Source organism: Colias eurytheme, chromosome 8 (assembly GCF_061535395.1).
Source record: "Colias eurytheme isolate Ceu_HAF_F1 chromosome 8, ilColEury1 Martin Lab GWU primary, whole genome shotgun sequence".
In the NCBI taxonomy this organism is placed as follows: domain Eukaryota; kingdom Metazoa; phylum Arthropoda; class Insecta; order Lepidoptera; family Pieridae; genus Colias; species Colias eurytheme.
The window spans coordinates 1125326-1140641 of record NC_142987.1 but is presented as its reverse complement, the minus strand read 5'-3'; the positions used below and the strand labels follow the sequence as shown (position 1 = coordinate 1140641).

General features: G+C 36.1%; 1 protein-coding gene across 3 annotated transcripts in view; it reads right to left on the bottom strand.

The window, feature by feature from the left end:
• Window positions 1-15316, bottom strand: part of zip (myosin heavy chain 10) — an 81639-nt gene that overhangs the window by 26611 nt on the left and 39712 nt on the right. For all 3 annotated transcript variants that reach the window (XM_090104256.1, XM_090104257.1, XM_090104255.1), the window contains exons 2-15: window positions 12534-12690; window positions 10389-10510; window positions 8754-8777; window positions 7573-7665; window positions 7058-7487; window positions 5631-6970; window positions 5116-5286; window positions 4596-4763; window positions 4107-4253; window positions 3173-3301; window positions 2786-2906; window positions 2189-2422; window positions 1711-1881; window positions 188-350 (exon numbers count right to left, since the gene is read on the bottom strand). In XM_090104256.1, coding sequence (XP_089960382.1) covers window positions 188-350; window positions 1711-1881; window positions 2189-2422; window positions 2786-2906; window positions 3173-3301; window positions 4107-4253; window positions 4596-4763; window positions 5116-5286; window positions 5631-6970; window positions 7058-7487; window positions 7573-7665; window positions 8754-8777; window positions 10389-10510; window positions 12534-12690 — 3470 coding nt within the window. The remainder of the gene's footprint in view (window positions 1-187; window positions 351-1710; window positions 1882-2188; window positions 2423-2785; window positions 2907-3172; window positions 3302-4106; window positions 4254-4595; window positions 4764-5115; window positions 5287-5630; window positions 6971-7057; window positions 7488-7572; window positions 7666-8753; window positions 8778-10388; window positions 10511-12533; window positions 12691-15316) is intronic.

Here is a 15316-nt window from a genome sequence, read left to right as displayed (position 1 = left end):
AACGTCTTATTGGTGGCAGCGCTCGAGATGGGACGGGAGATCGGTCCGTCTCTCTCTCGTTATACCTGCGATCGCGCTCGTGAGGTTTTGGTGTGACACAAGTTTCTGAACATGTCACCCGACTAAAACGATTTTATAAACGTTATCACGTCAAAACAAGAGTCAACAAGAAACATATCGTATTCACCTAGCCCGCTCGACATCTTGCAGCTTAGCAGCCAAGTCCTGAAGCTGTGCCTCCGCCTGCTTGCGGCGCCGCTCGCCGTCCGCGCGGGCCGCGCTTGCACTCTTTAGTTCCGTTGCTAAGTCCGCGTTTTCCGCTTCGAGTGTTGCTTTCGCTTTCTCTAGGGCTGTTAAAATACAATATAATTAAAATATCAGCAATAATGTCACAAAACATAATAGAAAATAAGATTGAACTGACAAATAGAAGCAGCAAAACCCAACCGTGGCCTAATCTGTGTAAATCATAAACGAAAATAAATCAATAAGAAGAAATACAAGACAATGAAAAAAAATACGCATATGTGTGATTACTTTTTTTTTTGTCAAGTATTACCTGGGCACGTTATTACAAAAATCCTAAAACATTTTTACATGTGCTGTGATGAAATCAAAAACTAGCTTCATTATTTACATAAATGTCATGTTTTTATCTTGAAACCTTCGATACCTAACCACTTTGATTTCGACTCATAAATTTCCCTCCAATACAAAAACTAACATTTACACTGCATAGCCAAATCCTGTTTCCTATCGGGAGACGAACCCTGGCACATGTGCTGCCAATAGTCTCTGGTCGAACTAAACGCATTTCCCTCCTCATGGGGACACAAGTTCTCAATTTCATAATTATCATCTTTCGACAAACCGAATTTAACATTCTTCTGTCTACGCTCCTTGTTCGCCATGATAAAAAAATAAATAAAAACACATTCAAAATTTACGAAAAAATACACCGCATAAAAGTTTTGTACAATCAAAGTTTGATTTGTCAATTGTGACGTGACAAACGTTCGAAAAAAGAAGTGTGTACCAACCAGACATAATAAGTATAGCGTTTTTACTACCAAAAAGATTTTACCTTGAAAGAAATCGATTGAATAATTAAATATCATATTGATTCGTAAAAATGGGTTTGTCTGGATACTTTTCCGGTTGTTTTAATTAATTATTTTATATTACTTTTAATAACTCAGGGCCCTGGAACCACAGACACAATAGAAAATCTATTGTGTCTGGGACCGATCGGACCGCTTGGGGCTCAATGGGTTAAGTTTTTAGGTGCTCTTTTATATTTTCTATTGTATGTATCTTAAAAAAATTGTTGTAAATCACATTAGACGGTATCTCTTTTCCAAGTTATTTTACGGGAAAACTTTGATTACTAGTTTCGGGGACCGAGTTTCGCAATGTTAATATTAATTTTTTCGAGTAAATTTTCCTTAAAGTCCGCGTTGCGACTCTCTCTCTTTTTTGAAGCTTCGCTTTAGTACCAAAACTTTCGGGCCAATTTATTTGCCAGGGACTACTAAACTCACCAGCTTTAGTATTCTTGAGCTGTTCATGCTGCTCATGCTGCAGGTGCAACTCCTGCGAGTGCTTGTGTCTCCTCATGTGACTCTTCTTTTTCCAAACTAGTTTTAGCACCTAACTTCTCTCGCCAAGTTATGCGCCCTGTACTATAGACCTCGTAGTGTGTTAACTCACCAGCTTTAGTCTTCTTAAGCTGTTCATGCTGTTCGTTGAGCAGCTGCAGCTCTTGCGAGTGCTTGTGTCTCTGGTCAGCTAATGATGCCTCGTGAGATGCCGCTTCTTCCTCCAGGCTTCGCTTCAGTACTGCCACCTCTTGTTCCCGCTTGGAGCGGAGTTCTTGTTGTGCTGAAATGAATGGCAAGTTGTATTAGGTTTCTGAAGGGTTTATTATTAAAGATTATTTTGTTAAATATTTACTCAATGTGTAGCATAATTTTTATTTATGCGGTAAGAGAAGTACAATAATAATTCCTAATAAATAAATGTACGTTTTTATTCTGTGCACACCACTGGACGGATTTTGATGATACTTGACAGTGAAGTAGCTTCTGTGCCGGAAAACCACGTAAATTCTGCCTCACGTGCAGCCTCTTCCTTACATGCGGCTTCTGCCTCACGTGCGGCCTTTTCTACCAACCAACTAATTACTTACCAGCTGTAGTATCAAGCGAGTCCAGCAGTTCACTCTTCAGGGCCTCCAGCTCCTCATTAAGGTCCCTCCTCAACTTCTCGGCTTTAGTTCTAGCATTCCTCTCCGCCTCGAGGTCGTCATGTGCCTCGGCAAGTGCGGCTTCTGCCTCACGTGCGGCCTTTTGTGCGCTCGCTCGGAGAGCACTTTCCTCGTCCACGCGGCTGATCGCGGCGGCTAGTTCTTCTTCGCGTTTCGCTGTAAGACAGATAATAAATTAATATTTTTTAAATGTCATTACGAGAAATTAATTAAATTTATTGTTTAATTGAAAAATAATATAACATTTAATGGACTGTACTAACAAGGATGTATAACCTGAATTTAAATAAGTGACTTTGATAAGTGACTTTCATTTATTTACACAATAGATAAATAAAAAATTGTATTCCAGAAACGTAAGATCCTATTATATTAATTTTAATGAAATGGTGTGTCTTTGTTTAAATCACAACACCCAAAAAAATTTTATATTTCATAACTTAAACAAAAATACACATATTCACATTCACTCTCCAAATAAAATCTATGAAATGATATAAGATACTTAAAAGTACTCACCCAAAACAATCTGTATTTCTTCAATCTGCGCCTTCTTCTCAACGAGTTGTTCCTTGACATCTTGTAATTCCGTCTCCATCTTTCGCTTGGCTCTCTCCACCTCTTGCCTCATTTGATGGTCCTGGAAAAATACAACACACGTATTATTTCGAAAAAGAAAACATCCGTGTATGATTAAAATTTTATAATATTGTAATAAAATCAACCGATAACATAATATGTCTAGATATTTTTTTATTTTGTTGAGATTTAAAAATGCCATTTCTTGCAAGAACACAATTAAATACATTAAATATATCATTGACCAAAATATTACACTTAATTGCTTTATAAAATATTAATTTTATAATATTTAAACATAATAAAATAGATATATGTATTCATTACCTTAAGCAATTTCTCTTCCAACTCTGCGATGGCAGACTCTTGTTTCGTCTTGAGTTTGCTCAAATGTTTCGCCTTTTCCTCCTCCTCGGCGAGTGCTTGCGAGAGATCGTTTGCGCGCTCTTCTAGTATCTGTAATAACGATATATTTAAAAATATACATCAAAGAAAATATACAAATACTAGCTTTCCGCCCGCGGCTTCGCCCGCTTTGTCTAAAACATAATAAATTATATACTAAAACCTTCCTCTTGAATCACTCTATCTATTAAAAAAAATGTGTGCGTGTACTAATGTACACACGTAAGAAGTGAAACTTCTTTATGACCTTATTTTTCAAAAAATAATTTACTATATGCAACTTTACAGAAATACGCCAATCACGCGTGTAACGGATGGCGATGATGATGATACAAGATGGCGCGTAACGAAAAAATGTTACACTAAATTTTTTTCCAACCCCGATAAAGAAGTTTCACTTCAAAAACCGCATCAAAATCCGTTGCATAGTTCAAAAGATTTAAGCATATATAGGGACATAGGGACAGAGAAAGCGACTTTGTTTTATAGGTACTATGTAGTGGAACTAGTGGTACATCAGAAATGATGATTTCTTTTTGCAGCATTGCAATTTAATTAATTTATTCAATGTAATCTAATACATTTAGCAAATCATTAAATGCTTTCTATAACAATATTATTTAAATTCATAAAACATTCAGTAGAATGCAAAAAATACAATGTTTTCTGTAATATTATTTTAGAACTCAACATTGTTTTATTTGTGCCGTGTGTGAAAATTTATTTATTATTTTAATAACTTCGAAACCTTACCAACAAATCAACTTTTACGAATCTATAAACTTTTACTTTTACGAATGTGGGTAGTTATAGCTTAATTTTTTTTCGTCTACCCTCATCTAAAACAAACACACACCTTCTTCTCCTTGCTCAGCTTCTGGTTGGTGTCCTCTGTGAGGGCGAGGTCCTCCTCCAGCTTCTTTAGCTTCGCGTCGCATTGCACACGCTCAAGCTGCAGCTTCTGCCGAGCTGCTTCTTCTTCTTCCAGCTGCTCTTCTAGATCCTGCGAGTGGAAAATTGAATATTTAGTTAAAGCTTTCATATTTAATAAATTGACATTGGACAAGATTAACTATGATTATTCAAGATAATTTTGTAAGAAATGTATAAGAACTGTTTGATTGAGCGCGTAGGTCTTGCAACATTCAGCTTTCGATATCACAAGCCCGATTCAACCAATCACTAGAAGATATTCTTAACTAGAATTGACTTTCATCACGTTCATTGGGTCGTCTTTTCGAAAATAATCTAATATTCGCAGTGCATATTTTGAATGTTATGCATTTAATGCACAAAGTTGTTAATGACCGACCGTCCTAGTATCTTTTTACCTATCGCCACAAACCTGTATATTCAGCTGGAGCCGCTTCTTCTCCTGCTGCAGCGCGTTGCTCCGCTCCTCCTCCTCCTCGATGCGCCCCTCCAGGTCGTGCAGCAGCTCCTCCAGCTCCTGCTTACGAGCTGCTGCTCGAGCTCGACTCTCCTCTGCTTCCGCGCACAGCTCTAGTTCCGCCTGGAAGGTACAGCATAATATAATTTAAGACAAGACGTTTAGACGAGAAAAGAAAAGTAATTTTCTAATGTGATAGAAATGCAAGAGTAAAAAGGTAAGTTTTTAATCCATGGGAAAAACACAGGATCAGATATATCTTACAAAAAATATTTTTAAAATGAAACAGATCAATATTTAAACAGAGTTTTATAAGAAGGAAACATTTAAGCTAAATCTTTTGTGACCAGATAATTTTTTTGACGCATAATAATGATAACAGCCATTATACCACTACTATTAGTTTAAATAAGAATAGTAACGGTTTAAATAAAAAACAATTTCCATACGACTAAAAACCAAGCTTATCTCGTACCTGCAGTTGTTCTGCAAGTTGCGTCTTCTCAGCGCTGGCCTGCTGGTACTTCGCCTCGTACTCCTGGCACCGCTTCATCTGCGAGTCCAGCTTGTCGCGGATCTGACGTAACTCATCCTCCTTCTGGGTCAACTTCTCTTCTTGTTTCGTCACTTCGAGGAGAGGTTTCACCTGGAACACAGAATCATATTTTAGGGTTTTTTAGTAGTTTGAGAACAAATCTGATAATCAATAATACGTATTGGTGCAATTAGATAAATATTCAATTCGAAAAATATATGGTTAAATGAAAGAATAAATCAGCCTATAATAACAAACCATTCTATTAAGGAATTATTCACAGTTACAAAACAATGAAATGATAACAAGAAATCTATGACAGGTGTTATTCACTTGTGTGTTTATTATAAGGACTCAAATGTTTTCAAAACATATTTTACCGTGAGAAAATCTATATTATAATTAGCCTTTCTTCATATAAACAATACCTATCACTAGTATAAAAAAATACTGACCTTAATGTATAATCTCCACCACTGCCAGTTTCTCAACTTAAGATAAGCGGCACAATTCCTCTGAATAATTCGGATGGCATTCAGCTGTTGCAATCTCTTCTGGTAATTTCTCCTCGCCAAATAACCTCTGCAGAACGCTTGGAAGTTCACTATCAAGTCCGTTATCTTGTAGTCTCTTTCCTCTTCAAGGTGAGCGAGCACTCCAGCTCTGAAGAATATCTTCGACTGACCGACGCGGTACAAATTGTGGTCAAGTTCTAAAGCTTCGATCATACGCTCGCACGCCTTCTTGCCATCCATGAAACCCTTTGGAATTATGTTCGGCGTCAATAACTCGTATCGCTGTCTGAATTCTTGGAATGGTATTCTGTTGGGGAAGCCCTGTCTGCAAATCCTGATACCTTCCAACACACCATTGCACCTGAGCTGGTCGAGAACTAACGGCGCTTCGATCTTACCAGCTTTCTTTTCGTGATTCGGAATGATACACCTGACAAAGTTAGGGTTCGTATTGCGGAGGGTGGCCATGAGTTTCGTCAGCTGTTCCTTGTACAGCTGTGAAACTGTTCTGAACATACCCTTTCTCGTTCTAGCACCGAATTGTGTGTCAGTCATCGCCTGTTGCGCCATGCCGACTATTTCTGCGTCCTTCCAGATGTGGCATACGAAAGGATCCTGAGATGACTGCAGAAGCGAGACGACGTTCTCGTTCAATGGATCCATGTTCTTCATCAACCACTGAGCGGCGGAATAATCTACTTTACCGGCGTAATGGATAATAGCAAAGTCAGCTATTCCACGGAAGTCTGTCTTCATGAATTTGGGATGTACTGAATGGGCAGACACAAGTTTTTCCACGAATGTCTTGTCCGTTGCTTTCGGGAACCAACATTCTTCATCGAGCAAAGCCATAATTCCCATAGGCTTGTCAATTAAGTCGATTGTCGGTTGCAAGTCGAGACCAAAGTCAATGAATTTCCATTCAATGCCTTCTCTCTGATATTCCTCTTGTTCTAATATGAACATAGTGTGATTGAAGAGCTGTTGAAGTTTTTCATTTGTGTAATTAATGCACAATTGTTCGAAGGAGTTCAATTCGAATATTTCAAAACCGGCCATATCGAGTATGCCGATGAAGGAAGCACCTTGTCTCTTAGTTCTGTCAAGTGACCTGTTAATTCTATTAACAAGCCATCTGAAAAGCCTTTCGTAGCAGGCTTTACTGATTGCTTCAACTGAAAACTCGACTTGCTCTTTCGTTTGTGCTTTCGTAACGAAATCGCGACCAACTTTGATCCTCGGCTTCAAGAAAGCTTTTGTCATATCCGTGACGGAAAGACCTGGAAAGAAATTGAAAAATGTTTTTAAGAAATGTAAACAATACGAAAGTGATTTTATATTTATAATCACAGGGAAAAGTTATTTACCAAGCAAGTGTGCGATCTTTTGAGCGACTGTGTTATCTGGAAGGGTGGCCTGGTCTGAATTTCTTTCTTGCTTAAATTGCATCGAACCGAACAAAAGTACGGCAGACACAATTTTGAATATCGAATTGAAGTCTTCCATGTTCATGCCCATGATGTTCATCGATTTGATCGTCGCCTGGAACTCTGCGGCGTCATCAATTCCTGGTACCGGTAAGGCCCCATTTATCAGGAAGAAGTAGCTTTTGGGGTCTTCTAATATATATTCTGCTCTCTGTTGTGGTGTGGCACCAGCTAGGAGCTGATAGAAGATATGGAATGTTCTCTCATCCTTCGCTTGTCTTATAGCTCTTGACTTTTCTAATAAATATGTTTCTATATTGGCACCTGCTATAAAACCTGACGCGTCGAAATTTATTCTTATGAATTTACCCTGAAAAGTGAAAAAAGTAGCGTAAAATAAGAAAATTATTTATAGATTTAAACAGTAGAACGTTAATGCTATTACTATTACTTACAAAACGTGACGAGTTGTCGTTTTTGACTGTTTTGGCGTTACCAAAAGCTTCCAATATGGGGTTGGCTTGCAGCAACTGTTGTTCTAATTCACCCTGGAGATAGGAGATATAAATATTAATGACATATTCATAATAAGAAAAACTCCCATAACTGATACATGCCAGCGCGATATACTTCACAAAAAAGCTTGACTTCTGATTAAGAAAAACAATAGAACTGCAACAAATCGCGCTAACACGACACACTCGTTAATAAGCCATAGGACAAAATTAACATATCAAGCTGTTAATAGACCGTACAAAATGAAAGTGACTTCCGTTGTATTTACCTCAAAGGTCGGTCCATTGCTCTGAGCAGCGTGAAAGGTACGATAGACCAAAGGTTAGATGACATGGAAGTTAGCGTTTACTTCACTATGCGGATTATTATAAGTGATCTTATGCGGCGCGATGGTGTTAATAAAATTACGACTGATACTTATGGTGATGTATTGATGTTAGTAATAGCTAATAACATAGAGGGTTAGTAAAAACGTACTGTCGAATGTGAAAATATGAATCAAGTATGAGATGTTTTATTTATGTACATTTTAACAATATGACATCGGTTTCAGATACGAATTTAAGTACTTTTTAAATGTTTCTAGGTTTACTTAGGAAATGATGAGCTTAATAACTATCAAGAACCAGGTATCGCTATCGTCGGGAACCATTCAAAACTACGGAGAGGTTGCAACATAAATCAAATTACTATGTAAAATTCTACAGTATTGAAACTACTTCCAGCAAATTAACTTTATCACTAGCAAAAATATTATATACAGACAAAATTCGATGTTGTTATAAATTAGAATAAATTATAACGCTAATTTTCTTAGAATCTATCGACTTCTATACACTTTCACGGCCATAACCATATATTATATTAATGACATTATAATCATGCAAATTAAACGGTCATTCATAAATCCGTCGTGCATATTAAAAGCTGCAAACAGTAAACAAGCATCTCCGACAACCGTGTAATGGCTACGACTTACAAGCAATAAATTACATATCATACACATAATCATTAAAACCCAACCCAGTATCAAACTGGACACTAGAGTCCTGCATCAATCCGCAAAGCTTTTTCTGAATTGGTGTTCGCTAATTGGTAAGCAAATATCCATCAAACTTACTATAATCAACTGTGGCGTCGGCCCCTGTAGATCGATGGGCAGTCCGCGAAGAGAGTGGAAAAATAAAAGTATATTACATAGGTGTGCTCGGTTCACGAACCATTATATTGTCGTGTATGACTCAGTGGTTGTTGGCACTTTGTGAACATTTAATATGTTTTCAATATATATTAGGTATTGAATTCTTTGAGTCATTTCAAAGTCAAAGGCAAGATTCACAAAACGCCAACATTAAGAATAAGATTATTAAAGTAGTAATAGTAACATTTTCATACAGTTGTTGTGTGTGCTACTAGTTATAATAATCATTCTATAAAACACCATTTGTGTATCTGATGATTGAGCCTACTATAATAATATCATCATCATCAGCCCATATACGTTCCCACTGCTGGGACACGGGCCTCCTATGAGGGTACAGGCCATAATCCACCACGCTGGCCAAGTGCGTGTTGGCGGATGACACATGTCGTCGAACTTTTGATTCTTCGACATGTCGGTTTCCTCACGATGTTTTCCTTCACCGTTCGAGCAGTGGTGATGTTACAACATGCGCAGATAAATTGAAAAATCAATTTATTTCCTGCGCGCTCGCCTGGTCTCGCACCCCGGACTTATCGATTTACTATAATAATATAATGAAGTTTAATAACGTATATCATATTATAGTGACTTATAATAACTAGTGGCCCACACAAACGTACATATTAACATTCAGACTGCTATATAAGAGGATAAATGCCACCTCCGTCTCATGCACATGTGCACAATTTGCGGATAAATAATATTCTATAAATAATATACCTCCCAACTAACATCGTACAAGTATGAACACTTATAATATCTTATAATCACAACAATCTTTCTTCTGTAAAATTATCATAAATACGAGTATAGTAAATTATATGTTTACGTGAATTAAGTTCACCTAGCAACTACACAAGCGAAATATTGTCTGCTACAATAATCTATTACACAGTTACTAAATCGGGAAATTACACGGTCCTTCTACGTGGAACAAATTTAGATTGATAGTAATTTAAATTTAGGCTCAATTCTAATAAAAACCTTTTCGTAAAAATAGATTAATACTATTTTATTACTTTACTGTATCATTTGAATTACTTTCTTAATGATTTAATTAGCAATACTGTAAACGAAATATGCTTTGTGACCAAGAATACTACCTTGGAGCACTCCATATGATGCTTACAATTTCATTTTACTATCGGATATGAATATTTATTAGCCAAAGTTTGTGTAAATTATCTAGCATGGTAACAAAATGGCGTAATGAGTTTACGATAATAGAACACCATTAGCGTATTACAACGTTGAGGTAATTTCTTACCCGCATACGATAATCAAACCAATAACAATGTATGCGCTTCAACAGAAAGAAACTTATATTAGTGTTCGCAATGTTTGTTAATAAAATATGGTACAAATAACACAAAAGACAGAATCGGTATTAAAACATCAAATGATATTATCAAAATAAGACAATAACGAAAATGAAAAAACATCAGAACAACGTAAAATTTTAGTACAACTCTGTCACATATCTGAATACAGATACAACTAAATCATAGATAGCATAATATAAACAGTATATAGACCTATAGATGAACTTACCGCTCCGGATCCTTTTGGTTTAGAAGCGGCCACATACGCAAGGTACTGGATGACCTTTTTTGTGTTCTCAGTCTTACCGGCACCCGACTCTCCTGTACATAAGATGGATTGGTCCTCGCGATCTGGAAAACAGATAGATAACAACTTATAAAAAACCAGAAGCTGATAATGATAAAACAGTAAGAATATGGCAGGACAGAACCTGTAAAACATCTAAAATTTTCTTCAAATTTTTCACACTCATAAATATTACCAAGGCAAAAATAGTCATTAAACTTCGTAGAAATTTAATGAGGACATAATTGAAATTCTAAGCATTTTCAAGATAGTGTTTAAAACAATATTTGTGTCATTGTGTTTATTATTAAACGCATTGTGGAGGACATTTTCCTTGTGAACGTTTTAATTAAAATTTTCCGCGCAAGCTATGTTAATAATGCCCATATTTAGTATAAAATGTCTATAATAACCTTAATTTAGGCTTTCATGCCAAGATCTTTTATAATTTAAATAATTATGTACCTAGTAGGTGTGCTATTTTTTGCAAATGTGCTACTTATATGATTTTAATCTGCGTCTTATATGTCTTGTACAAGTTATATATTACTTTTCTATTTTTTAATGTGGTTTTCTTTAAAACTGATGGAACTACAAAACAACAACTACCTACCTATTCAAGATATAAAAAAATTCCATCCCATCATACCAGTGCCAGTGTATCAATAAAACATTCATTGAACATGGATTAAATACAAGCAAACGTCAATCAGTACAAATCCTTGAGTGTCGGACGTTGCGTCACTTTTAGCTAGAAGCTATCGAACATACGGTGCCGTGTAAAAAACATTTGTTATTGTAAAAGGGCGCGGTTCGGGTGGACCGCACCCCGTCCCCGTCGCCGGCGCCATTAGAGCGAACAATTAGACAAATGGCCACGGCACTTGCTTATCTGGGCGACAGCTAATGTTGCGCTTGATGTATTGAGTCTGTCGACATGATTGGAGCCTTCAAATTGTTCTGATAAGTCTTGTGTGACAGTCCAAACCCGTCTGTCTTGGTTTCGACTCTAATTTGGTTCACAAATCTTTATTGCAGACATATTAAACCGAATTATAAGTGGTACAAAATGGTGATGAGTACATTTGAGTGCTATAAAAAATCAGCTGATAAACAAACAGATGACTTGATTAGTTTATGGTTTCTTTACACAGGCCTATTTGCGAATGAGTAATTACTTCACACCTTCGGACATTCGGTTTGATCGAGCATTCACTACACCAAGGATACCATAATACAAAGATACTTCTGTACGCGTAATTTAATATGACCTGTTCAAAACTAACATTCGAGTTTGAAATTAATCTGATCCCTATCTACTGGTTCATTACGATTCAATCTCCAATACACCCTCAAAATTCAAGGAAAACTGATCAAACTGCAGGTGCTCTATTAGTATAATACCATTAATGGTATTTGGTAAGAATCATTACGCACATTTGTCATTAGATGCATGATACGATGTAGGAAACAAACATCATTAATTCTAATTAATTTGTATGCTACTCATGAATATTCCGTGCGGCACTATTGAAGACCTTATTTGATAAAGTGGCATTTTGGACACAGAGTTTTTATGCATCATCGGTCATCGGTTTTCTCTTTTCATATTCATATGTGCATAAAAGCAAGGTGTAAATAAAATAAGAAAGAACTAATTGAACATAATGTTGACTCTATAATTGCATAATCTACGACTGTCCAACATTTCGAAACACAACAGCTGTTCAATCCTAATGAGAACAATATATTCAATAACAACTCGCATTTTTAGTGTTTTATGATGTAACACGAGTTTTATTTTTATTTTTTTAGCTTTGATCAAATAAATCGCATTGAATTCTGCTTTTAATCTAACGATATAGTCAAAAGAAAACCTTAAGACTTTTACGTGTGCATTTAATTTCTCTAAATTGTTTCAATTTCAGGATAGGAATTGTAATACCTAATAGGTACATCTCTATAAATAAAAATGAATCGCCAAATGTGTTGCTGAGCGTTAAACACGAAAAAAGGGACAATAGGGCAGAACAACGTCTGCTGGGGCATCTAATAACATGATCAAACCATCAAACTACCCTCACTCACCTTGCAACATGGAACGGTACGCGGTATCTGTGATGGCAAACACATGGGGAGGTACTTCATGCCGCTTGATCCCCTTGTACCTCTCCATGATCTTCTCCGTGTAGATCGGCAGCTTCTTGTACGGGTTCACCACCACGCAGAAGAGCCCCGAGTACGTCTGTGGAACGTGGATTGCGATTAGTATTTTGGAGAGGGCTTTTACGATGCAGACACATAGACATTAGCGAATCATGAATTAAATAAGAATCAATTGTAGGAGGCTTTTACAGCATGTACATTGTACAAACAGCTGAAGAATTAAATGTTAATTATGTTAATATGTTTATGATGTATGAATAGACTAACTTAGGTGTTGTTATTAGTTGTTGTTGAAATTTTAATTGTAAGAAATCTATAAAAGCTTCTTTTGTTTCAAATAATTCTATGGTGTGTAGCACGTTTGCGCATAATAACCTTTATCGTTTTTTTAAGAGAAATACCAAAAAATTAAAAAATAACATGCAAAGAAAATACGGATTATTTTATCGCAATTCTAGTAGGTACTCTGTAAAAATCGCTTAAGCATTTCTTATCTCCTTCATAAGAGGATCAATTACATACCAAGTCCAGACATTCATACCGTTATTAAAAACTAGATACAATTCCAGGTCTATATTCATTATTCATACAAAACATTGCCTTTAGATACTGAGCCGTTATCGGCCACTCAAATAAATGGATAATATCTAGCTTGTAGATATAATAACATTCCTGTCTATATTTAGATATTACCGCATTATTAATAATTGAATGTATTTTAATATAGTCAGATATGTGTTTATAATATTAATGTATATTATTATATCAGGAGTCGAACCCGTGTCCTTAAGCATAACGTAGCGAAGGACGCTGCTATATAATTCCGTACCATGATCGAACTTCATCTATTCTTTAAATAATTTGAAGCAAATGGACATTCAAAGGAACTGTGACCAAACGATCTAAAATAACCATTCATTATACAATATTCTTATCAAGTAATTCCTAGTAAAATTAGTTTCAAATGTAACATTTGCTAAGGCTATTAAGACAACACTGTAACAGCTACGTGAGGACAACAACGTATCCATCATACACGTCACTCGTCAATAATGGCTATGTTAGATAGAAAGCCCCTATCTATCATCGTTGTACCTCTTTCGTTGTGGCCATTGATTGGAGACCATCTTAAGTTTCGTTGGAATTAATTGATATCATTCCTGTTATCTGTCGTGACGAAATTGATTAGAACAATGAGTGCAATGCGTCAATAATAATAATAAATACATTCTTGAGGTAACATTGTAATGTTTTGATTTAACATGACTGTGCAAGCAATGGCTATAAATTGATGCTTGTAATTTAACATTTCCTGAACATTTTTTAATTTATCTAAAATTAGAAAAAGTATAACCTATTTATCGTACTTCATATATCAATATAAACGTTTCCCATCAATTCGAAGAATAAACTACTGCAGTACAATCTATTATCAATCAGCTCTACAAAACAAATAAAACCACGAAGATCTCCTTAACCCTACATAAAGTCCGTTAGATTAAAAAGTAATTAAATCAGATCGCAATACATCACATATAACTAATTGCGTTCGTCGTTAAACTGAACATGTCGTAAAACCAAATAAAACATAATATGATGATGATCTTTCAAGTGCAGGGGACAGGGGTACACTACGCATATGCTATATTGATTTGACCTGACTTCTATTGCCTTGCGCGCTATTAATGCCGCAAGAGTTTTAAATATTTCAAGCTTAAAAACACGTCATTGGTCTTTTTTATTAGTTTCGGAATTGAATTGATGCATTCAGATAGTCTAGTAACCTATATTAGGTATACTCAAAGGGACTGAATTTCGGAAAACTATAAAAACTACTGTGTGCATGTGTGAAACATGAAGTTTTAGTTACTATTTTATCACATAGAAACATAAAATCACGTTTCGGAAATTTTGTCCGCACGATAGCAACTTCCCCACCATTTCAAGACAAAAAATATTAATTTTCATGATGATTTTCCAACATTCCCAATATCAGCAAAGATTTAGCGATCTCCCCGTCAACATCAAAGGGGCCGGCGGCATCTTATCGCGGCGATAACAACACAGCTATTACTCTGAATCAATTTGCGTTCTGACCTAGCACTTGGAGGGCGACTTTGTGTACACAATCTATACTATCTGTTAGAGTATAGGTATATTCTATGCTATCTGTTTGTTTACGGTCACTCGGAGACCTTACATCTAGATACGCTAGAGGTGTATAGGTGTTTTTTTCTTACGTAATTGGTAGATGAACATCGTACGATGCATCTGTCCTATCTCTATACGTCCGATACAAATGATACCATATTTGTTAGAACAAACGTTGGAGATCATACAAATGCTCTGTTGCTTTTAAATACTCCTTTAATTTGTAGAGTACTTCATTGTAATGTGTAGTACGAAGGATACCTAAAATGTTGTTAAACAATAACGCCAAAAGCCTTACTTTACGGGTTTAGGGTTTAGATTGTAATAATCACAATTTATAAAGTCTGGATACTACATCGGTCCATGCTACATACTCTTAATACTCAAGACGTCCAAATTCTATAAATTTTTGAGGAACCTAGTCATTAGCTCGATCCTATCCACTTCAACATCATCATCCAAGCATACAGCTTAAAATTACACATACAATCTTGAGCAAAACAACCATGTGGTCAGAAGGTGCTAGCGACCAGCGACCCAGTTACCACGAGGCG